The sequence below is a fragment of the Pyrgilauda ruficollis genome, unplaced genomic scaffold (assembly GCF_017590135.1).
Source record: "Pyrgilauda ruficollis isolate IOZ18807 unplaced genomic scaffold, ASM1759013v1 scaffold61, whole genome shotgun sequence".
NCBI lineage: Eukaryota > Metazoa > Chordata > Aves > Passeriformes > Passeridae > Pyrgilauda > Pyrgilauda ruficollis.
Genome location: NW_024527822.1, coordinates 2,544,215 through 2,570,382, shown reverse-complemented (window position 1 = coordinate 2,570,382; position 26,168 = coordinate 2,544,215). Strand labels below are relative to the sequence as shown.

At 43.9% G+C, this 26,168-nt stretch overlaps 1 protein-coding gene across 1 annotated transcript in view; it reads right to left on the bottom strand.

The window, feature by feature from the left end:
- CAMK1D (calcium/calmodulin dependent protein kinase ID) overlaps window positions 1–22,458 on the bottom strand; it is a 210,363-nt gene extending 187,905 nt beyond the window's left edge. Inside the window, exon 1 of the mRNA XM_041483769.1 lies at window positions 22,130–22,458. Coding sequence (XP_041339703.1) covers window positions 22,130–22,221 — 92 coding nt within the window. The 5' untranslated portion in view covers window positions 22,222–22,458. The remainder of the gene's footprint in view (window positions 1–22,129) is intronic.
- Window positions 22,459–26,168: the final 3,710 nt, after the last annotated feature.

Sequence of the window (26,168 nt, the reverse complement as noted above, 5' to 3'; positions counted from 1 at the left end):
GGACTTTCCACCAGGATTTACAGATGGTTATATTAATTTGAATTATTCCCTCAACATAAAACTCTTGTGCTGGCATTTTTGTCTGCATGCCACAAAAATAGGAAAAGATTACATAGACAAATTGTATTCTTAATATGTGGTTTCCAAAACATGCTAAATCCCTAAAACTGAGCTCAAATTACATAGGCAAGGATGAGGTTTTCAGATAAACATAGCCACACGCTCTAAGCAACACCAGGAAAGAAAATACAATGATGTCATAGTCCCAGCTCTGGTTCCTACATTCCCTCTTGCCTCCTCCTCCATCCCTGCCCTGAATTAGCCCACCCTCCAGTTATCCTGGTAGGAAACTATGGACAGCAGACAGCCTTAAGTCATGCTTAGAGAAGTCCTTTTTCCACTGTGAACTTTTGCGCTTTTATCTTTAGCTCTCACAAGCCTCAGGTTGATCCTCGGGCATGTTTTCTTCTCCAGGGAGGTTTTGGGGTATCCCTGGGAGGTCCCAAGTGCTGCTGATCTCTGGCAGGGAAGGGATTTGCCATTACACAGTGAAGGGAAGCATTAATCCTCGTACTGTGCAAGTTTGGGAGGTGGTTGTGCAAAGCCTGGGTATGCTGAGTGAAGGAAACATCATCAGAAGTCCTTCATCCTTCTTTGTAGGTTGGATTGGGCTTGGAGCAACTTGATTTAGTGGGAACTGTCCCTGCCCATAGCAGGGTGTTTAGGGTTGATGATCTTTAAGGTCCTTTACAACCCAAGCCATTCTGTGACTCTATGTTAGCTGAGGGTGGCACGAACAGCCAGAAGAACACACAAGAACACACAAGCACGAACTGATCTTTAAGGTCCTTTCCAACCCAAGCCATTCTGTGACTCTGTGTTAGCTGAGGGTGGCACGAACAGCAGAGGACAGAGACCCACTGTGACCACACTGTGAGATGGAGCAGCCATGCAGGAAAAGCTGGCCTTTCCCAACTCCTCAGGACAGGAGATCATCCCTGTAACATCTGTATTCCCATTGCTGCAGGTAACTTCTGCAGTCACCCCATGGCGTGAGAGCACAGAGGTGGAGGACACCTCTCATCCAGCGCTTGGATGAATGTGTTTTTCAGGCTCAAACCCAGGTGGGTTTAACCATAAGGGAGAGGGTATGACATGAGAAAGCAGATCTTTGAACACCCAGCCTGGAAGAGCAGGGCAGTACAGGAGCTGAATGTGTTTTTCAGGCTCAAACCCACCTATAAACCATAAGGGAGAGGGTATGACATGACCAAGCAGATCTTTGAACACCCAGCCTGGAAGAGCAGGGCAGTACAGGAGCTGAAGACGTGGGCAGAGGCCAAACTCCAACTCCTGCAGTTACATGGCGAAGAGGAACCCTGACCAAATTCATTGATCGTGGCTTCAGTTTCAGGTTATTTCCCTCCCGAGGTTTCCCACAGAGGTCTTCCTTTCTGTCTGGAAATTTTGTCTCAGCGCAAGAAGAGAGAGCTGGCAATTTGTGCAAGAATTTTGGGGCATACAAAACCTTAGAAGTCCTGGTCAGAATGAACTCTATGCATGCAGCTCACATTCATCCATTAAAAAGAAAAGAAAACCACAACATGGTACAATTTCATCCAGCACATGAAACCCCAGCTTCAGACAAGTGTAGTAAATCCATCACATCCCAGGTGCAGTGGATATTCTTGACACAGCAGACAGCATGTGCACACATGTCCCATATTGAAATAGCAGTGCTTTAACTTGTTATATTTGGTGTGTTCCAGGGAGATGACAGAGGGGTTCTGAGCTGTAGTCTTTTCTCTTCATTTACTAGGTTGTAAAGTGAATTTTTATTTATATCATTGCATCCCCTTTTGCAGAACATTTTTTTCTAGGATCATTAAAAATATGGGGACAGTCTATGTCACAACTTCTTAGTTCATACCCAATAGACTGTATTTTTTTAATAAAGATTTTATAGTGAAAACCATGTCAATCCACCTAATTTCTCTTCTTTCCCAGCCAGCTACTGAAACAACCAAAAAAAATCCAAAGCAAATTTACCTTTTTTTTCTTTTTCCAAAGCAATCAATTTAATCTGCTTCAAAGAAAAGATTAATTAAACTGAGCCTAGAGCCAGATGAACCAGATCTGACTTCTTTGGAGCAAAGTTGTCCTGGGGTCAGGCGCTACAGCTGCTCCCAGCACCGTGGCCAGTGCACAAAGCCTTCACTCCAAGAAGATAATTCAGATAATTCAATCCTCACTGCTGCCAGCCAGGTTGGAAATCAAAACCTTGGAAAGCCAGCACACGTGTGGCTGCCTGCAGCCAAGCGAGGCCGTGGCCCCTCCAGGGGCTGCCTCCTGCTCGAGGGGATCCACACGGCAAAGCAGGGCTGAGAGCTGGTCCCTGACCCACAGCAGCTCAGCATGGCTGTGAGGGGCAGAAATACAAAGTATGGCAAGAGGGAAGCACTGAGGGATACTGAAAATCCCTCAGTTAGTGTTTTTATAAGGACTGACACACAGGAGGTACCCCTTGATCCCGTTCTCCTCCCACGTCGTTCATGGCAACTTCAGGGGATTTGGGAGCAGGCTGGTTCTGCAGCCTCCAATCCCATCATCTCTGCAAGAACAGTTTGTGTCTTCAAGTCTGTCTCATTAAACCTTACAGAAGCTTCAGCAGATTCACTCCACCAACTGTGTCTTCTTTGAAATTTGCCATTGCAAATTCCCCAGGATACCCACTCTGACACTTGCGTGGTGCAAGCTCCCCAGAGTCAAAACAAATTCTCCTGCTCAGATGGGGGAGCAGAAGGTATGGAAAGTGCTCACCAGTTACTGCTGAATCTAGAAAACAACTACATTTCTTTGTTTGAGCTGCTACTGCTTAAAGACAGACACATCTGAGCTGTCCCTGCTCCCCAGCCCCACTTTGCAGGAATTAAACCTCCACCCTGGGTGTGCCAACTTTGGGCTATGGAGAGAAGGAGCCTTGAATCCACCACCACAACCTCTGCTACAGGGCTTAAAAGCAGTGTAATGGCAAAACTTCTCCTCTACTCTTTCAGAATTATAACTTTTTCTTGTTCAAAGAGCAGGCTGAGCAGTAAAGTGATGAGTTTTCACTGGGCTGGGGCACAGCGCATCTTCGCAGCGTTTCGCAGACAGACAGGAGATCTCCCGCCTGTGCCCCACGCCAGCTGGAGATCTGCCAGCCCTGAGCTGGAAACCATATACTGACACATCAGACCTTGCACAGCCCTGGAAATGAGGATGCTGATCAGTGCTTCCCACTTCTCTGTAATCCAAGAATGGTCAAGCTTCTTTCTATTCATTTTTAAGTATTTTTTTTCTTCTTCCTCTTTTCCCTTTTCCCTCTTTCTGCCCCCCTTTTAAGTTTTTTTTTTTTGTTTGTTTGTTTGTTTTTAAATTATTTTGTCATCACCTTTCTTTCAGGTCACAAAACCATCTTATGCATTGATTTTCCTTTAAAACCACCTACAAAGCGTTTAAAACTCAGCCCATCCAGCTATGACTCAAACTTGCCCTGCTCTCCTACCCCACTCCAATTTTATTTGGCTAGGGCTGGGGGATTTGAGGTTTGCTTTTCCAATTCTTGTGTGTTCTCACCCTCTGGCCCCCACCCCACGCAGCGTAACACTGGTGCAGCAAGGCTTTAGGCAGAAAAGGACAACAGTCACACAACTTCAAAGCCAACAGGGCACACCAGGTGACCAAAACCAGCCTTTGCTCCTGTGCCTGACCATTGCTTCTCTCACTGCACAGGCAGGAAGATTTTGCCAGCTGGAGGAGGGTTCAGAAAAAACAGGGCTGAGGCATGCCCAGCTATGGAGCTGGAGTTTCCATTTCCCACCCACCTACACTGCCACCAGCAACCCACATTTCTCTAAAGAACCACCCATCCAAAGTGGTGCAGGGCCAGCTGAGTCTCTGATCTTGCTGATTTTACCATCTGAAGGCAGAAAACAGGCTGTTCCATCACCCACTTACACAGAAGCATTAAAAATTCCTGTTTTTTTTGTAATGACCCAGAAGTAATTCCAAGCAGTGTGGCCACACTGACATGGAACTGCAGGATTCAAACCACCTTTCAGTGTAAATGCCAGCTGAGATAAAGAGTGGGCAAGTGCTTTAAAAGCTTAGTATCCATACAAAAAAAGGAAAAATCTCACAAGTGCAAAGAGTCATGACAGCTCTTTTCAAGCAAAGGTAGTCAATGTTTAATTACTTTAGATGCTGCTTTTGCAGAACCAGTGGATCACACGTGTTCCTGGTTACAAACCAAATATGAAATTCTCACAACAGAACCCATGGTACAAGTGGGGATGTTTTACTACCTTTTTGCAAAAGCTCCTTTTTAAACTATCAATATTAAAAGAATGCCTTATTTGTACCAAAACCAGGGAAAGAAAAGGTGCCACTGCCACCTCAGAAGGCTGACAAAGGTTGTCTTAAGTTTCCCAAAATAATTTAAAATCTGACAAATGAAGCCACAAGTGGAGAGAATAAAATTAAACCCAAGCAAAATAATTTTGACTTTTGACCATATTATTTAACAGAAGCTCTTACATGCAGTAAAGGGACTGGACCCAACCAAGAAAGAAGCTGCTCTACCCAACCCATCCCTGGGACCCCATTCTGCATAAGCTAGACTGCCACAACAAATGACTGTGAATTCCTAAATTTAGGCAAATGCACCCAACCCCTGTAAGGGCAGTGAATCCCACCCAGCCTCTTCATTGCCTCAAAAGGAACCAGTAACTCCTGGGAAACAGCAGTTCTTGCAATCTCTGCAGATCCTGCAGTGCACAAGGTGAAGGGATAATGAGTCCTTTCTTTTGTTCCCTCAAGACTTTGAAAGACCGCCAAGTTTTATATTGTCCACATAAAGTACAGCCTCTGAGGAGAACCCCAATTACATGCAAGAAATTGGTTTTGTTCAAGGCCCAAATTATTGTCTTGGGTTATTCCTTCTGCTACAGTCCTCTTCCTAGAAAAAAATAAAGCTATCCAAAATAAAAAACAACGCAATTCCTTTGCCTGTGATGGAGAAAGTTACTTTTCTGAGCACACAGAGCTTATTTTAAAGGTTTGCTTGAATAAATAGGAACCTATTAATATAGAGTTTTCTTACTGCATTTTAAAGGGCATTTCATGAAGGCTGGTGTTCCCTTATTGCAGTTTTCATGGAATGGAGAAAAATATTTATGGTGCACCAACAGTGTGCTGAGCTAAATAGCTTTTTCCCTCTCACCTTGCCAAGACTCTCCTGCAAGGATGTTGTACAAAGTGGCTTAGCAGGGCTCTAGCTGCTGCTGGTTGTGGTGGTGCTGGGTGGGTGCAGGACACCAAGGCCAGGACCTCCCCAGCTGCTTCTGCCCAGCTTGGGCTGTCCCATCCAGGTGGTGACTCCCAGTGACATCGGTGTCCCAGCAGGGCTGACCCACAGCTCCCACCCCACTCAGCTGCAGTGCATAGAGAGGGCTCCCTCCCAAAACCAAGGGCTTGTTTTGGCTGCTGTGATGAGCTCTGGGTGGGATTAGCAAATCCTTTGCCTTATGTAGGAATGTACAGAAATACAGAGGACAGTCACTCAGGAGAACCCCTCTTGGTCACCTTTCAGCAGTCCACACCTAGTTAAAAAAAAAAGCATTATAGGCTTAATATATTTGCTCCTTCTGAAATCTCTTTGACTTCACACCTCTAAGAAGACTTCAGAGTGAACACATGGCACTATGAATGAGCAAAGTAATCACATACTAAACAGGGTGAAGCTTTAATAAATGTTATAGTGAATTATGAATTTCCCTAAGTCACTAAGGAAAATTCACTTCAGGAAAATCTCTATGCATGTGAAGTAATCTTTGTTAGTAGAAGTGTCTTGCAAGAAGTATAAAGCTGCACTAATAAAATCTAAATGGAAATATCCAAATATTGGGATCCTAATTCATGAAGATGCCAATGGCTTTCTAGCACATTTTTTGAGAAGCCACATGGTTTCTTGAGTACAGCTGCTCTCTTACCCACAGCCCAGCTAAGCATCCTTTTCTCTTAGGGCTTAGAGCAGCCACAGGGTGAACAGTGAGACCTGCAGCTACTCACCTTCCCTGCAAATTTATGAGACATTTGATGGGACATCCATCATCTAGCCTGGTTCATCAAAGTGGAAAAAGACAGAGTGTTTTACCTTCCAACTATGTAACTTTGCATAATAAAACTGTTTAGACTTGGAGATTTTTCTGATGAATGCCAAATGCTCTACAGCAGCAGCCTTCACCAGCAGATCTAAATCACACAGCTTAAATGAAAGTCTGCTTGCCAATTTATGCATGAACTTTACTTTTTTCCAGAATCAGAGAAAAAACCTGAATGCACTGTGCCTACAAAAAGGCTTTTTAAAACAGTACTGCTGCAGTGACTGGAAACACTACTCTAATCCTCTTGCACCTCACAGGTACAATTTTTTTCCCCCAAGACATGGAAATGAAGACATTCCTACAATTGCTTTCATTGTTTTTTGAAGGTGTTTCAAAAGCTTTATCACTTCAGTAGCCACTCACTGTGCTGCCTTTAGTTACTGAACTGATTTTCAAGCAGCACAAACATTGTGAGACATTAAAAAATGTAATTAGCAGATAACACATGGCTAATGCTACAGATGTGTCTTCAAGGCAAAACCAAAATGTCTTATCATTGGAGGGCTCTTCAGGGCAGCACAAATCCTTATCCTTCTCTGCAAATCCCACTCTGTTAGCAGCATGGTGCTAAAGGGCTGCTATTTTCCGACTCCCACTTATAACACAGACTGCACAGGAGGGGGAAACTGCCTCCCAGCTTTACAGCTTCCTACAGGTGTCTCCCTAATGTCCATCCACCAATGAACCTGTACTACAAAACCCATCACTGGCTGGTGCTGAGTGCTCAGAGACATTTCTGGAAGTTTTTTCTGCCTTGCTGGGGTTCCCTGCACACTGAAAGGCAGGAACAGTTTCAGAAAACAAAATGCACTTCAGTTGGGTTTACTCTCCTGTCCCATTTCTAGTGTTTTTGAGGTGGAGCTGTCCACCTCTTTTTGAAGTGGTATTTTTAGGAAAGGGATCAGATTCTGGCTTTGTGCTCCCCACAAAGCATCATCTGCCAATCACGAGCATTGCAGCTGAGTTCCCAACATACTTGGAAACAAGAGGGGAGATTCTCACCACATGACCATGACAAAACAACGCCTTGCACAGTACATTCTGAACATCTCACATAGCAAGCTCTAATGAGTTAGATCTCAAAGTGACTTACAAAGTAGGTCAGGAACTGTTGGACAGATGGGGAAACCAGGACAGTGAGGTGCTGCAACTTCTCCAAGGTCACAAAAAAATGCCAGTGCCACAGTCAGAAACAAAACCCAGGTCTCCCAAACTGTTATCTAGTGCTCTTCAACCCAACACATCACTCCACCATTAGTCCACATCATCCCTAAAGCTCATGACTTTACGAGGTCTGACTCCTGAGTGGATACCAGCATGGGAGCACCAGTCCTGCTGATATCAGCAGTGGAAGACAGCAACAGCAGGGTCAAAGAAAGTGACTGTCCAAGTCAAAGGAGAACCTGTACTTTTGCCATTACTTTCATGTGAGCTCCAACACACACACACACAGCCATGAAGGCTCTCTGAAATTAAGTTTTCACCCAAATCCTGCCCAGGTGAAGCAAAGGCTACTCCAGCTCAAAGACAATCCAGCCCTGCTGGGACACAAGTATTTCAGGCTGGTGACCCACTTCTACTGAAACACTGAGCACACCCCTCTCCCTGTCTGCAGTAGTATTTGGAGAACTCTCATTTCTCTGCATGACCCTGCTTCTCCCTGTCACCACTGCATGTGTGAGGTCTGGAGAGGTAAAGGGGTCAAAAGCATCTCAAAACTGGATGAATGCTGTCTCATTGACATCAAAGGCTAACTCTCACTACTTTTATTGGTAACAGAGTTAGGGCACTACAGATAAATCCTGACCTATATAATTTTTGATGCTTGCCTGCACTTGTCGTGAGCAGAGACAGGGAATGCCAGGAAATGGAATTTCTGTTGCATTTCACAGTTCAGACACAGACACGGCAACTGCAATAAAATCCACCATAAATGCTGATTCTACCTACTAGGAAGGACAGAGTGAAATATGGAGAGCTAAATCCAACAGGGCAGCAGGCTACTCAAGAATAAGAATTTTGTTCTGGACTTCCAGGAGACAGCACATATTTTTCTAGTTTCACCCTCAGCAGAATTCTCATCTAGTGCATATCCAGTATTGCTTCTGCCACCAAAATCTTCACATCAGAACATATCTAGCTATATTAAAGGCTTACAAGACCATCAGCTTTACAGACACAGTAAGTGACGTGTTAACATCACTTCTTTTGACTATTTGTTAGTTTTGTCTAAAGGCTTCAGGAAGATCTAGAAGTGTATTTCACATCTCTCCATAATCAATGTGGAGACAAATATAAAGCCAAAGATGCTTTTTCTCCCAATCTGCAACTGTTTATATATTTGCAGAACACCAACAATACATTAAGAGATCTCAAAATGCACAGAGGGCCCAATTTTTGCCGGAAATATGATTTCTGTAATAAACTGTATTAATCTAGATATGAAATTATGTAGGTAATAGGTTGTCCAGTGTTCAAACTCTGCTTTCATTTATTTCAGGAAAAAAAAAAAAAAAAGTGGACATAGTACCTTGCTGACATTCTAATTTGTCCCTGTAGACCATGATGCACACAAGTATCCAACAAGAGCCACAGCAGAAACAGATGCCAGCAGATGGTATTATCCTGAACAAAATCAATTAAGGACATTTACAATATGTCAAAAGTGCAGCTACAAAAACAAAGTGTAGACCTGTACATCTGTTTCTTAATGAAGCCATAAGTATTTGACAATTAGCCAACAAACCACAATCTAAACACTACAGCAACACCAATAATAGATAAGGAAATACCAGACATACTCAGATTCTTCAACAGTCACCACAAAATGCGAGATGTTGAGCAGAAACTGAATAACCAGATACTACTGGAAGTCCATATGTCATGCATTAATGTAGCTAAAATATAAGCATAAGAGTTTTCAGTATCACAGATTCTGTAAGGATGTGATTTGCCCAACATTTATAGAAACAGGAGTCACATGGTAACAATAAGTTAAATACTATTCTCTTCCATAACACAGGCCTCTGGTGTATTTAAAAGGCTTCTTGGAACCCTGTCACCTTGGCTGAAATAAAAAGAAAAGCACTCACAATTCCCTAAAAGTTGTTGTGACATCTCTGTTGAGAACGTGGTGACAGTACAAGAGGCATGATGAGATACACAGCCAGGTATGTCAATGGCATCTTGTAGATTATACAAAATACAGCTGGACTGAGGGAATTCAGGAGTTATTTGTGCAGGGGAACAAAAATCTATGAGTTCCCAATGAAGAAGACAAGAGGTGAAAATATTTCATAGAGGGGAAAAAATTATCTCTTCTGTGCCACAGCTTCATTCAAAGTATTGAGGACTCATTTAGGGAAGAAAAGGGTAAAACCAGTGAACACCAGCTGCTGAACACGGCACTGTGACCCCTGTGACAGCTGTTACCAGTGTTTGCTGCAGATTCCACCGCTACAAACAGGGATGGGACTGTCCCAGTCACAGTCTGCTGCAGCACCATGAGAGCTCTGCTATTAAAAGAGGTGATGGTATCAACCCCAGGTACAATGGTTGCTATTTAGCTCCTAGGGAACTCATACCAAGTTTCTCCCACGTTAGCTGCCAAATGAATAAAATATTCAGAAATATTTACATTAAGAGTTAATAAGGGCTGAGGAATGGGTTTCTTTAAGGTTCGGACTGAGGAATGCGTTTCTTTAAGGTTCCTGGGAAAATACAGCCTCAGCAGTGAAAAACATACTTACACTGTACATCAGAGAAATGCATCATTCATTTTTACTGAGGCCCAGATGACAGTCTCATTAGACCAGAGATGGATTAAAGACAAATGATCTGGTGAATAATGCCACTATGGGCCATGCAGCACTTCATCCAAGCACTACCACTGAGAACAGGTGACTGGGAAGGGATTGTAAGGATAAAAAACTTTAGAATGGCATTCTTGGGGGGGGACAAAAAAAAAAGTGCTGCATATTTACATTTAATCTGCTTCATAAATTGATTTTTGTCATGTTACCTGCCAAACCACTGAACAAACTGAATAATTGCTTAAGCAGCACTGATAGAGATGTGACAGATTATTCAAGCATTGTGATTCTTTGTTCTCATATATCTCATTAAGAAATGATGATTGGTTCCATTTACAGCTCTTAAGTTGAATTCAGTAACCACTGACACACGAACTCAACCTGGCATCTACTAATTTTTTATTGTTCTCAAGCAGAAATTGCTCCTGCCAAAGTCGCTCTTGCAAACCATTTCAGTGTAGTGGCTGATGATTTTTTAACGATGCAACACAGAACGGAAAAAAAAACTCCAGCTGACTTCTCCACTGATTTATAGCATCCATGGAATGAAAAGAAATAAAACTTCTTGTATTCTGTACTTCTCCCCTTCCCCCACCTCTTTTTTAGAGAGCTATTTTTATCCTGTATTATTTCATTAAATAAATTCTCAGCACACCCCTGCAAACAGCTCAGCTGGCAGAAGATGGGAACTGTCCTGTGGGATGTGTTCAGCCCCTTCCCCTTCTGTTGTGGAGTTGCAAGGTGCTCTTTCACAGCCTTGTAACTTTAAAATGATGTTTGAAAGCTGAGAGTAAGGAGTGTACAATGCTGCTAGTCCAGCCTGCTGCTGAGTAGCAGGGGCTTCTCTTGACTCACACAGGAAAACCTCCAAGCTGAGGAAATCAAAGGCAGAATTTTACAGCAACGTTGAGATGCTACAAATTATTTAAGAGAAAATAAGAGAGAACCAGTTGTGCTTTTTTGTGCCACCCTCTGACTTCAGGAAGATCTACTGCGACCACAAAGCCAACACACAAGGAGACATCTAAGTAGACATTTTACAGGCACCCTCCAGAGCCAAAACTGCAGGTTTTAGACAAGAGATGGAAAACAGGGGTTTGCTGTAGCAGAGGTAACATGGAGGTGGAGGACAGGAGGAGAGGGAAGGACCATTGTGCTTTTAACTTCTCGTTTGTCTGGGTTCATCCCTGTTAGATAATGGAGCACAGGGGCAATACACAGTTTCTGCCTTCCCCTAAACGGAACCCAAATATGAAGAAAAATTCAAACTACAGAATAAATTAACAAAATTCATGATGGCCTTAAACAGCTTTTGCCAAATTGCATGAGCCATTGTCTATGTATTCATTAATGAAGCCAAACAACATGCTGCTTGGCAAAAAAAAAAATGCTATTTATGGCTGTATATCTCTATACATCACTATATAAATAGCATTTTAATATGTGGGTATACATACATTTATACACATTTTATATATATAATATATAAAAATATATATTTACATATTATATATAATATAAATATATACACTAGATATATAATACAATATACATAATATATAATATATTATACAATATATATAATATAAATATATATATAATACAGTGTCTGTGTGTGTATACATAGACACTGTATCTACTTATATGTATACAGAGGGCTCCTCCACCTTCCTCACAAGCACGTGGCAGTGCAAGACAAAGATGTCACAACACCACACAATCTCCTGGGCAAACACTGGCACTGAAGCTGCCAGTCATTTTAGTGGTCATTGAAAATGATGGAAGGGTACTGGTGCAGTTCAAGCTGTCCTGTCCAAAAATCTCTATACATCACTATATAAATAGCATTTTAATATGTGGGTATACATACATTTATACACATTTTATATATATAATATATAAAAATATATATTTACATATTATATATAATATAAATATATACACTAGACATATAATACAATATACATAATATACAATATATATAATATATTATACAATATATATAATATAAATATATATATAATACAGTGTCTGTGTGTGTGTACATAGACACTGTATCTTCTTATATGTATACAGAGGGCTCCTCCACCTTCCTCACAAGCACGTGGCAGTGCAAGACAAAGATGTCACAACACCACACAATCTCCTGGGCAAACACTGGCACTGAAGCTGCCAGTCATTTTAGTGGTCATTGAAAATGATGGAAGGGTACTGGTGCAGTTCAAGCTGTCCTGTCCAAAAAAACCCATGTCTATGAATTTTTCCAGCTCATGAACAAGGAGGGGGATTTAAAAGTCTCTAGAGCCAGTTAAGCTGCAGCTGAATCCCATTGCTCTGCTTTGCCCCTTTGCTCTCCTTTCATCTTTCCCCTCACCTGCAGGACCAGCCTGTTCTCAGCTTTAGTGCCTGTTACGTTCCCTTCCAGCAGTAGCAACAGGGAACCCATTTGCTTTCTGGGCACAAATCATCTCAGCTCTTAGTCAGGAATCCTTTAATAACTTTCATTGCTTTCCATTAAAAATACAAGATTCATCAGAAACACTCACTCAATGGACTTGCCTACAAAGCTCTCCAAGATTTTTTTCTTTCAGGGTCTCCCTCTTAAGAACATAAAATTTATGTCTATGTCATAAATTACATGGCTATGGACAGGAAAATTAGCCAGTAAAATTACTCCAGATGCACCTTAACATGTCCAAGAGCAGAAGTCCCCCTGCAGCCTGCAGGACCTCTATACCCTGTGTCTATGTGCCTTTGAAAACCATTTTTTCAGCTCATTTCTTGGTACATTCTCCCCTGACACCTAAATATATAGCCTCCTCCTTCCTAAAAGGCATAAATCAAACCTGTAACAGGGGACATTTCCCTTCCTTCTAAATTATTCCTCTTATGCTCCAGTGCCTGGGTCATTAGGCCAAAAGGAGCCACGCTGTTTTTCTGCTCCACTAATGTTTTTATCTAAGCATCTTCTCATAGTGCTTCAAGCAACTTGGCTAACAAGCTGTGTGTTGTTTGCCCCCCTCTTCCCTCCCTAGAAGAGATGAGAGGGGTTTGTGCTGCTTCATGGTGCTTTTTTTACATTTGAGAGCATTTTATTTTGGGAGGGAGAGCTTGTTTGCTTTGCAATATTCAGGTTGCTATGTAATTATGCTAGAGAAGGTGTCTCAAAACACTATGGCTTACACCCAGAGAAGGAGGTGGTGTTTTTGTGATGCTCATCATCAGCCCATGGAAAAGCTTAACAGTGTCAGATTTTCCCCTCAAAAAAAGTTGAACAAATTAATTACACCCCTGAGGCAAGAAATCCCATTAAAGCAGAGGTGTAAGGCTGATGCTGATCCCAGAACTTTAGATAGTCCTTAAGATAGCTCAGGCTGCAGCTACAAAATGTCCCAAAGTGAAAGACAAAGCTTTTGAATTTGTACAGGTGTTATTCAAGAAAACAGCGTGGAGAGCACAAATCAAGTTTAATGAGCTCACAGTGTCCTGTGCCACTGGCAGCACAAACCAAGCACTTGGCTATGCCTAAAATTTCCAAAACACCACAGGCTTCATGGCTGGGCACGTGGTGCTGAGCTACTTACACTGAGAGGCAGGAGAAGACAAGAGTGAGCAGTGGGAGGAAATCTCCAAGCCAACTCAAAATAAGAGTGAAAGATTATCCAGGGATGCTCCAGCAATCTCTCTCTACTATGGCTGAATTTGATTAGCAACCTGTGCCTTCCCCAGAGGAGTTTTCCACTTGGCTGCAAAGCCTCTAAATGCTCTCCTCTCTCTTCAGCTCTCTTTTGTGTTGTTCGGATTTTCTATGTAATTTGGGTTTTTTTCACAGTTTTTCATCCAATAGATTCCTTGCCCATCACAGTGGGGCAGTAGGGTCACAGTTGGTGAGTTTGTATGGAAAACATGCCTGCTTGAAGCCTGGTCCTTTGAATTATTTAAGCTGGGCTGGGAGGCTGGGATCCTGCTGCGAGCAATCCCACATCACCCCAAGAACTGTTCCAGCTCTTTATAGCTCTGGGCAGCTCTGGATTCCTCTGAGCAGCTGAAACAACACAGCAATAAAGCACCCACGCTGTTACCAACAGCCCAGAGACAGTGCTTTGCATCTCCAAACCTTAGCTAGTAAAAATGATTTGTATGTGATGACCCTGAGTGAATCACAAACAAATAAATATATTTTGTGGACCTTGGTGCTGACACAGTGCCCACTACTAAAAGGAGCAGGACAGTCCCCTGCGTAAGGCTGGAGTTTGGATTCAGATGTAATTCCCAGCTTTTGGGTGTTCAGGCTTGAAAGAACATATCTCCAAATCCTCAACCTAAATTAGTGGGAGCACTAAGAGCAAGAAAATGAGAAGAATCCTGCAGAAAAAACTCCAAAGGAAAGGATCTAGCTGGGAGATGCCACAATTCTTCACCCTGTTGCTGCCCCTGGTCCTTTGCATCAAGTACCTTCTTCTTGTTCCTCCTGGAGACTCTAAGACTGAAGCTGTTTGGTTTCCCTCCCATTTGAGATATAAGAAAACCAAAATAGAAATAAAAATAGAAACAAATCCTCAATACAACTAAGCCAGCATGTTTTCTCTCATGCGCTTATTCTCATTTCGCTCTTGGAAAAGTTATTTTAAGAGCTGATCTTATGCAGTCCAGTTGTCCTAAACTGTTGATATTTTAGCTGTGACCCATGATATTGCTCAGGAAAAGATCAAGCAAAATCAGGGAGCTATTGTTACAGAGGATCCCCAGCACTGTGCTCAGCTGTTCTACACATAGATCAGATCCAAAACAGAGCTTCCCAGTAGTTTTTCCTTAGTACATCCAGTGTTACAAAAAAAATAAATAAATTTAAAAAATAAAAAAGAAGAAGAAAAAAGGCTTTTTAACTCAGCCAAAAAATTCTGCTTAAGAGTATTATTTTGATTTAACCTTATACAATCTGTTTGGTGAGTAATCCTGGCATAAAACTCAATGTGCAGCTTTCAACATGGAAACATCAGTGAAAGGGCCTTCAAAAGTTTATTAACAATCTGTTATTTATAGCTTTCTTTTTCAAAAGTGATTGGCACAACATTCGTAGGAAAATTATAGGAACCGCCAAGTCAGATAATAAAAAAACATATTGGTGTTAAGATTTGATGGAAAGGTTTTAAGGAACACTATGATTGCTAGAAATGAGACATATTCTGATTGCTAAGCCAGCTATTTGTCATTCAACAGCAGCCCAATCACACACATATGTTTGCAAATTATTGTTATTGTTGTTAATTATTATTTACAGAGAAGCACTGAAATGCAAGGTGGTTTGAATTCCAATGAAAATGACAGATCGCTGCCCCGAGGAATTTTTTATCCCTCCTTTCACTCATTACCTGTTTACTAACAGCACCCATTTAGTTCCAACTTGTTTTCCTGCTATCTAAAATGACTAGAAAATTAGGTCCTATTAAGTAATCATGAATATAAACTGTGAGTCACCAGTTAAGTGAATACCATTACTGGCAATAAATCCAGAATCCTATTATAAATGCCTGTTATTGTCAAGCAGACCAAAACAATACTACTTTATTCAATATTAATTGTATCCTTGCATGCTTGAAAGGATTAAGCAACCCCAACTAATATTCTGCACGTAGTCAGGAGAACTGCGTGTGAGGGACAACAAAAATAATTGAGGTCAGTAACCAAGGTGGAGAGAAAAAGAGGCAAAAAGGAAGGAAGACACGCACAGAGAGATCTTTCAGCTCCTGTGTGAAAGCAGATGGAGGGTGAAGGAAGCAGACAGGCTGCTCCAGATGGCGGGAGCGGCGGCGAAGAAGGCTCTCACACCCACTGTGTTGTGGCTGTGATGGGAACAAGAGACTTTTGGTTCAAGGATTGCTGTAGGGCTCCAAAGAGTTGGGTTCAGCTTCGTCCACCACCTCTGCACCCTCTGGGTTTTGCTTGCTGGGAGCTTTTGGGGTGTCAGCTACCGCTGTGGCTGCCAAAAAACAGCAATGCTTTTGTGCATGCTTCGCCCTACATGAAGAGAAGTCGTGGAATAGATATTTGTTATATTGAAGTCCTGAGGACTGAGATTAAGTGTTGGCCGAGGCAAGGTTCACATTTTCCTAAGCAAAAAATAGCAGGAGAAAAACCAAACTGTCTGCTCCAACCCAAGCCTAATATCTTACTGTCCCTTTCCTGGTCAAGCCCCCTCCTTGGCTGCACAGGCATGCAGGTGAGCAGGTATCCCCTGGCAGCAGGGAGCTCAGGCACGACCAAGGCACACTTGAAAGAGAATATCCACAGAAAAAGAGACAAGGCAGGGGAAAAAATGAGACAAGACATCAAAACTAGCAGACAAACAGGCTGACAAAGGAAGCATGAGCACATATGTGAGCTGATAATACAGCAACTGTGTGCCTCCAGAGTTATGTATTCAGCTGAAAGCTTTTGATTATTGAGTATTTTGAAACCTTAATTTCACATGATGAAAGAAAATTGGCCTTTAGGCTAAACTGTTGCCCCAAACAAGCACTTTCCAAAATGCACCTGTGAACCAGAGCTGGAGAGCTGTCAAAAATCCCTTCCCACCAATGGCTGCCAATTTTTTTCCCAGTCTTCACCATCAGCCTTTAAATCCATTGGTCATCTTACTTTTCTTTCTTTCTTTCCCATTTCAATTCCAGCTGAACCCTCAAACATGTTATTTTCTGTAACTGTTCAAGGAAGACCCACAATTTACATCAAAAGATACTAATTCATTATTTTTAAGCCTTCAAGAACAAACTGGATAGAAACCTATGCCAGGCAATAGCAAACAGGATTACTTGGTTTAAAACAAAATGCATCCCCTTAAAGGAGTCCTAACAGTACTTTTCTGCTTTTGCTAAACAGAACACACAAACTAAAACATCTGAGTTGTTTCACACCACTAAGTTAAACATTAATATTTGGACCTCAGCTTTCACTCCTCCCACAGATTTGAGAGAGGTGCCATAATCACCTCTTAGAACCAATTATCCCTGACCCCACATGGGTTTGACAGCGAGATTCCCAGAATTATGGATTGTAAGGTCAGAAATGACCATGAACCATCTTCCTCTGTAAACATGGACAAGAGGCACTTTCCTACTGCTTGTAGCCTGAGAGCTTTCAGAGCTCCCAGAAAATCATCCCAGAGCAGATGAGATCCACTTGCCTTCATGGTTTGCTCCAGTGGTTCATCAGCTTTGCTCCTGAGAACCTGCACCTCAACTTCAGCCTACTGCATTTTCTCCCCTGAAGGTTTTGGTTTTTTTTTTTTAGGTGAAATGTTTCTTTAATTTAAAAAAAATATATAAAAAGGGAATATACTGAACTGAGGAAAATATGAAACAGTCTGACAGAGCCACTGCTGCCTCACTGAGGTGTCATAAAAGAGAGGCAGCAATTGCTGGTAATGTCAGCAGAAACTCGAAAATCAGACAAACCCCTCAATCATCACAGGGGGCATCGAGCCAAGGAAAACACAAACATCAACATCTTTCTTTACATCTTGAGAACGTCCAAAATCAGAAGGGAAGACCTGAGTAACTTGCATGGTGCCTCAAGTTAAATGGCCGAACAGGGATGATCTGTTGTGTGAGTCCAAGACGAGCGCTTTTGGCACCCAGTTGATGAAAAGGCAGGATCTTTGACCAGAGGCAACCAGATCTGGAGCCCTCTGGTACCTCCCAGCCCCTCCTGCCAGGACCTGTCCTTGCCACCAGCACCTCCTCAGCTCTGGGAGCCAAGGCTGGCCCGAGGCACAGCCCCAGGAGGGTCTGAGCAGCCAAACCCAGAGAGGAGCAGGAGGTGGATGAGCTCAGGAGTGGCAGGGCGAGGCTGGAAAGGCAGCGTGGAGAGGACAGGGACACAGCAGCCAGCACGTACGGGTTCGTGACGAGGCGTGTGCCTGTGAGCACGTGGGTGTGTGAGAGAGGAACGAGATGTGAGAGGAGGATGAGGAGTGACTTCATCTCACAGCATGAACGAGCACGTACTGGCATGTGGCAGAGCCATGGAGAGTGCCAGGAGCCCATCAAGTGGTGTAAGAGTATGGAAGTGACAAAGATAAACCAAAAATTACCACAGAGCCCCAGAGAAGAGAGAAAAACAGAACCACCCATATGTTTTTCTCTATACTGTATTTTAGGAAAGTGCTGGAAACTTATTTGAAGCATATTTGTCTTCCCACCCAGCTCTTACTATGTTATGGCTATATCCATGCAACTCCCTCTGTTATCCTTACCAAGCTTTAAGGAATCCACCACATCAGTTTTAAGGACAGCACCGGTATTTTCACAGTTACTAAGTTTGAGCCTTTCTAAATATTAGAACTCTGATGTCAATTAGGCCTAATTACAGATATCTTAGAAATGTGGGGTTGATCTAATTAAGCAGATCAAGCGATGGAACCTTCCTCTTTAACTACTTTCTTATTATTTCTTGGGTGTCAAAATCTAAGGTTTAAAATGCCTTAGACATAACATATTTTAAATGTGGAGGGAAAAAAGTGATATTTCTGTGATCACTCATCAGACTCCTGCTACTGTGAAACTTCACATCTCTCAAGGGCTGGGGCAGAAATCCCCCTCTCCAGGCAGGCCCTCAATTCCCCCCTCAATTTGTGTTCCAGAGGGAACTGAGTAGAGCTGCAATAGGTGAATTTGTGGAACTCTAAAGAGAGAAGAGTCAGATCCACTTCTTTCCTCAAGCACACCTGTATTGACTTGGAAGGGACTCTAAATAACATTAGCTGAAGGTCTGGCCTGTTGCTATGATTTTATTTTGACTTATTTTCCTTATTTTTTCCTAGCTACTTTTTCAGGATTTGTAATTTCACTGTCAATGGCTTTGCAGCAAACAGGTCCAGTTCCAGAAGGGGCACTCCATGAATCTCTGCATATGGAGTGTGGTGCCCTGTCCCACATGGAGTGGCACAGCCCAAGAATGAATTGGGACCATCATAGATATTGTAATATAATAACATATAAACTGTACCAATAATCATGTATTATAAAATACACTAATATTCACTAATATTACCAAAATCTTTTGTTGACACTCTTCTTTTGTTGTACCTGAGAGGTTGCAGCCCCAAAAGAAGATTGCACATGCTTTAATATCTGCATAAATACAGAACAGGGTAAATACAGGTTTGGGTACATCTGAGCCAACCACTGCATTGCTGGTACTTCTTTAGAAAAACTTTATTGTCCAACAGCACAGAGCAGAGCAAACACAGACCCCAGCCAGCAAGGGAAGCAATTCTTTGGGTGGAAAAGGGCTATTTTCTTACATCTGGACATGACATCCAGTTCAATTTCAGCATCAATGTGGCTGGACATAATTTACAGGGATGTGTAAATAATTTATTCCAGTTCTGGAAGGGGAAGCTGGCTACTCATTAGAGTTTCCTTGAAGCCCTAATGATGTAATGATTAACTGACTTAGGATCTTTTTAATAATTCCAGCAAATTTCAACTCTCCTGTGTTAAAGATCTGCTGAAGAGTTTTTATCAGATGAAAGGCTCTTTGCTGAGAACGAATCATTAATAAGGTGTACACATAGATTTAACATTCACAAATCAATGCACTTGAAATAAAATATGCTTTTAAAGTTTCTTTTCCACTTTTTTCTCTGATTATGGGTTTTAGTGCTTTTCTTTCTCTAGCCAATTTTACCACAGGCAGTTAAGACAGCTGCATGAAAAAGGGCTGTTTTTCTGTTAAAAGTGCTTTTAGCACTTTGGCATCCTGAAATGGAATGGCAGAGAAATGCAAAATACAGTTACTACAATCCAGTACATTTCATGTGACATGCCAAGTTTTTCACTCCATGCTAGAGAAAAATCTGTTAGCCAGTGAGATCAAGTGTTGGCTGTCCAGCATAGTTCAGCTTTACAGGGCAGGAGGGATCAAAGCAGATTTTAACCCTGCTCCTAAATAATGCCAGAGGAAAACGTTTTGGTGCAAATGCTTTAAAGCTATTTATACTTGTATAGCTTAATTCCTATTTAAATACTTTTTTATCAATAATTGAAATGTTTCCCATCATTTAGGCTCCTGGAGCCTGTATATCTGCTGCTCAAGTCAGTGAACCTCCCTTCACTGCCTTCAGTGGAAATGGAACAGGCACTTTAATGATTTGCACAGCAATGGCCTAAATTTTTTAGAAGCTTCACATCCTGGTAAGTCACACCAGACCTGGTAGGAACTGCAGGTGCTGCACTGGTGGGTGGCCAAGGACAGAACCAAAACTCAGATTCAAATCTTCTAATTATCAGCCTGCCCTCGGAAGCCAAGCAATGCACAACCAGAAGGCAACCCACGTGTAGGCTGCTAAACACACATATATTCATAACTAAATTCAGCTATGGCTGGAAAACAAAACAGCTCTATTTTCTTTATATGGGCCCAGGTTCATAATCCAATTATTTTAATTTCAAAAACTTTCTAGATTGACTGTTAAGTCAAGTTTGAAAACTTCACAGCTTCCACTCTCATCAGAAAGAACTCACCAAACTGTGAGGCTCAGTTAATAGTTTGAGACACTAATTGGCCATTTTTAATGAATTTAATTTGCAACAGCCATGCTAATATGCATAACTATTAACTCTGACCAGCTTTACCTTCCTTGGGACCTACACCAGCTGCCCTTAACTACAGAGGGATCTGGATCAAGGCCACAGCATTAATTCTTCCTGCAGCACAAATTAACCCTCGCAGGTGGCTTCGACGCCACAGCCACAGAGATTTCAGAGAGCTGTGCAATGGGAACCCCAGTGAATTGTCCTGCTGCTCCAACAAATCTCAGAGCATTCCAACTTTCCTCCCCAGCACCCCTTTGCTCAGGAAGGGCACTGCACACCTAAGGTGACAAAGCGGGGCACGTCTCTCCCAGCATGAAATTCTCACAGCAGAAACTCAGCGAGGGTGACAAGGATACATCACGACACTTGGCTCTTACACTGCATTTTGCTTCTTCAGAGACCTGGACAGACATTAATTTGATTTCCTAAGTCGGTGTTTTCCTATCCAGCCCATCACGAGGGAGCTGCTGACCCAGGTGCATGTTAAACCTGCAGCCCGGCTCCCACTCTCAGCCTGTTTATAGGAAACCAGCGAGCCCACGAACCAGAAATACCCTGGTTATAGGGAGCCTTCCCTTGGAAGCAGAAAGCAACTCAAATGTTACAGTCAAAACTTGTTCAGCTGTGTTTTGGAAGCGGCACGGAGCGTAGGAAAAGCACTACTCGGGAATAACAGCGCTTGGTTTGAGACACGCTGGAAGTTTCAATTGGAGCTGTGGGGACCCAGCTACGAGGAGCACTCAGCACAACCCAACTCTAATTACAATGTACACACACACAGCAGCCCGTGCCGGCTCCTCCGGCACTGCCGGCTCCCTACCTTCATAATATCCTGAGTGAGAAAATGAGTTTAAACAAAAATAAAACTCTTTGCTCAGCCAAAAAGGCACCAGCCTGTACCCCGCTTCCTTGCACCATCTGTGCGTGTTTTTTCTCAGCCTTCAAAAAAAAAAAAAAAAAAAAAAAAAAAAAAAAACAAACATAAAAGCCACCAAACCAACTCTAACGTTTTACTAATCTTTATGCCTCGCCACTATAAATAAAACAAATAAAGCCCAACAACAGTTAAGCATCGTAGCTAAAACACATCCAATCCACTCCGATTATTTCTGCTCGTCTGTCCACGAATAGCTGCAGCCATCGGCTTTAGGGGAAGCGTGCAAGTCAGACCGCATTTATTTACAGTTGCACTATCAAGAAAAAACCTTCCCCCGTCTCCTCTTTCTATGAATATTTTAAAGCACTTGGGATTTTTCCTTTTTATCGCTTTTTTGGGGGGGCATGGGGGGAGGGCGAGGGGTGATGCTAGCCCAGCTCCTGCCCCACAATTCTATTTCCCTCCGTGTTCCCAGGTCGCTCCGACTTCTTGCTCGGATGGATGCGCGGGGCGCGGAGCAGCAGCCGCGGGTGCGCAAATCCCCGCGCAGAGACCCGCACCCACCCGCGGGGGCACCGCGCATCCCGGGGGAACCGGGGGAAGGGACAGCGCCCACAGCCCAATCCCGCCACCTACGTCCCCAGCGTCTCCTTGAACTCGAAGATCTTCTTGATGTCCTCCGCCTGCTTCTTCCAGGAGCCGCCGCCGTCCCCGTTCTCCCGGGCCATGGCCGCGCCGCGCAGCCCCGCGGATGCCGCGCCGCCGGCTCCGAGCCCTCGGGCGGCTTTTGCTTTCTTTTCTGCCGCGGCGGCAGCGGCTGCTGCTGTTTCTTCTTCTTCTTTTTCCTCCTCCTCCGCCTCCTTCTTCTCCCCTTCCTCCTCCTCCTCCTCACACTTCCTGCCCGCCGCCGCTTTTATTTCCTCCGCGCTCCGGCGGGCTCCGCGAGTGTCACTTTTCCTGGGCTATTTCCTCCCAACTTTCTCTTCCCCCCCCTTCCCTCCCCTTCTCTCCCCTCCTCCGTGCCCTCCCCGCGGAGCCGCTGCCGGGGCTGCCCCGTCTGTCCGTCCTCCTGCGCCCCGCGCAGCAGCTGCGCGCACCCGCGTCCTGGGGTCACTTTGCTCCCTGACTGGCCCGCCCCGCCGAAAAGTCCCTGGTTTTTGTTGTTTGTTTGTTTTTCTTTTTCTTTCTTTTTTTTTTTTTTTTTTTTTCTTTTGGAGGGAGGTCACTGTTTCTCTTCCCCCACCCCCGTGCGGGGCCCCATGGGATGCTCAGCCTGCCGGGCGCGGTGCGGTGCGGAGCGGCCCCGCGGGCGCAGCGGCTGTGCGTGGTTGTTATGGCAATGGGAGGAGGAGGAGGAGGAGGAAGAGGAGAAAGCGGAGGAGGAGGAGGAAGAAGGAGGAGGCAGCCCCGCCGCTGCTCTGCTGCCTGGCGCTGCCCCTCCTGACTGAATGAAGATAATTCGCATTGCACCAAAACCACGCACGTCAAACGGGAGGGGAGGGAAAGCAGCGAGAGGGGGGGAAAAAATAAAAAAGGAAAGCCAGGAAGGAAAAAAAAAAAAAAAGGAAAATTAAAAAGGCACACCACAAGCGGCCGTGCTGCCCGGACGGGCTCTGCGCTGGGATGCGCCGGGATGCGCGGGGGCGGCCGTGCCCACCTGCCTCGCACACGCACGCACAGTCCTGGGATGGCAAATCTCGTCCCCCAGCAAGGACCACCCTCAGCCAGCCCAGCCCTGGAAGCAAGGAGCACCCTAAGAGGGGTCAGGCAGCCCGGGGCCGGGGATGGGCACCGCTCAGCCCGGGGGTCCAGCCCTGGCACCGCTCCCACCCCGCCGAGCCCGGCACGGCAGCGGCGTCTCGCACTGTCACACACACGCGTGGCTGGGATTGTTGCTAAAAGCAGCTTTTTCTCAGCGACACTGAGACCTCTAGCGTCGTCACATCGGGCATGGGCTGAGCTCTGATGCGGGGTGACAGGCAGGAGTCGTCAGACATCAGAGAAAAGGATAGGCTACACTAACTGAGAGATGCTTATAGGTAAGGTCTTTGGACTTCAGTTTTAGAATATGTGAGGCACTAAAAAAGTGTCATTCTTTTGGGACGCTCAAGTTAGGTGACCAAATCAGAGGCTTTGCTGTTGGCAATACAGGCACTCTGGTGCCTCAGGGGCAGCTCCAAACCTGACCACTCCAAACCTGATCATCAAATCAGGACCTGAAAATAAAGCCAAATAAAAGGAGCTAAATAACATTTACTTTAAAACAAACGTGACTGTATGCACTGTTTAACATGTATTGTTTGCGTCTTTTAACAGTTTCCTTAGAATTTTATTCTGGAAGCTGATTTTCCAGATTTCTTGCAATTTATGAGCAGAATTTGCACAGTGTCAGCCTATGAGGCTTTCCCTGGGTGTGGGCCAAGCTATGCCTCTCATCTCAAAGGGGCTGTGGCACAGCTGGGCATTCCTAGGTGGGTGAAAGTGAAAACCTGTAGTGCAGGTCGGGGTGTTTGGGCAATGCTACCCTCTGCTGGGCAGAGCCACTCCTGTGTGGCTTTGCGTGTGCCAGCTCCCGAGGTTTATTACTGCAGCCCTCTGATGCTTTGGTGGCTGTCCAGCCGCATGGACAGCCCAGACATCTTGGGATTTCCCGCGATGGATGTTTGTGTGCTGCCACAGCATGAACTTTGGAACGGGTTTCCTTCTGCTCCTGACTTACTTCCATGTTCTCACTGCCCTCAGGATGTTTGCAGTTGCTCCATGGGAGTGTCACCAGGAGTCCCCACTGCACACCTGGGAAATGAGAGATGTGACTGACCTAAAAACATGCAGCTGACTACCAAGTCCAAGCTGCCCTTCAAACAGCACCACTGTGACATTTTCTCTCTCTTTCACATGTGGTATTAGAAATGCCATTGCTCCTGCCTTCAGAAGATTGAGAGAGTGTGAGGCCAGGAAGGGCAAGTGTGGTGGTCTGCCCTGACTTCCAGCATGGTGGAAGCCAAAGATCTTCATCCATCCAGAAGATGAGCATTGTAATTTACCTTGGGGCTATGGCATCCCCAAATCATCCCCACTTTTATTTATGGCACCACATTGGTCCCTATGGCATCGCATTAAAGTCTCACTGCACAGAGAGTGCCATCCAAAATTTTACTTAAAATTGCTCAAATCCTTGCCAATGCTGCAATTTCTCAGCATCAAAATTGCTTTAATTCTAGAATTTACATCTAAATTATATTTTTCTTATTTATCTTACACCTTTAGTATCACATTAATGTGCTTTTTCTTTGTGAAATAACTCACATTTGAAGTAACTGATAGTTTAGAAGTCTCTGGAGCCATTACAGTTTTCATGAGAAGTGTAGGAGATGCTTCTGTTAAGCAAGGACCACTGGCACAATAGACCATAAAAGCCCCTTCAAAGTCATTACAGTCTGTCATGTCAGCCTGAATTTAGGGAGTCTGTAATCTTGCTTGACTGACAGGCTCCTGCAGAGCTATTGTAGCTATTTGAAGAGCAGGTATTTCCAAAAAATTAAGATCTTACATGGAAAATTCTTTCTGGAGTGGCTGCAAGTAGCAGGGCGTGCTGCAGCTGCGGGGAGCTGCATTCAATGTTTAATTACCACAACCCAATTACAAGAGCAGTAATAGAGAGGTAAAATGAAATGCACAGAAATGCCAGCATTGAGACTGACAATAAAACATAACTCAAGCCCTTTTAGTGGCTGCACAGAGGCCATCTCTCATTACCTGGGCCTGCTCTGCAGCTCTGCCAAGGGCTGTATCAGAAAACAGCTAATGAGCAGGCGTGGCTGACGTGTGTTTGAAGCAGCTGCACAGGCTGCACATGCCCCCAGCCACTCCACACAGCAAAACACCAAACCCTGACACTGCAGATGGACAAGTTCCAACTGTTTTTAAGGCCTTAATGCTAAGATACTAATGCTTAATACTAAATAATTAATACTAAATAAATTAAGTAATAAATACTTAATACTAAATAAAACAATACTAAAATACTAATACTGTAGATTTAGGGGAGAAATTCAAAATTGACTTCTATATGAGATATTTTATTTCAGGATAAAGTGATATGATTTTTGGAGCAATATTTGAAACTGCATTTTTACTGCTTGGTCCCTCCAACAGATGCTGGGGCTGGTCATGTATGGTATGGCTGGGCTTGGCCACGTTCACTGCTGACCCTTCATATGGGCACTGTGCAAATCAGTTTATCATGAGCATAGATAAAGGAGTCATGTCTGTTTTTCAAACTTTTCCACTGACAACCTGGTTTTCCTGTGCTTAAATATCATAATATCAGGCCTCTTCCCCAGCATCATTTCTGAGTCATGCAATATAATCTTCCTTTCCAATTACAAATCAGCACTATTGATGCTTTTCTGCAAGAGCATCAGAAACGTGGCTGTGGCTCAGCTGCTGGAGTCCAAGCCCAGGAGATGAGCACCCACATATCCATGGCCATGTTTAGGGTTAAAATCTCACGTTCAAGCTCTGGAGCAGCATCAGTGTAAAGCAAACAGCACTCGAGCCCACAGCTGTTCTCTGCTGCCTTCCCCACCACGCAGCAACCTCAGATAGTGGGTTTTCTGCTTCTGGCAGAAATAAATTGGGCCAATCCCAGTGAGAAGGTGGATTCTTGGTGTCA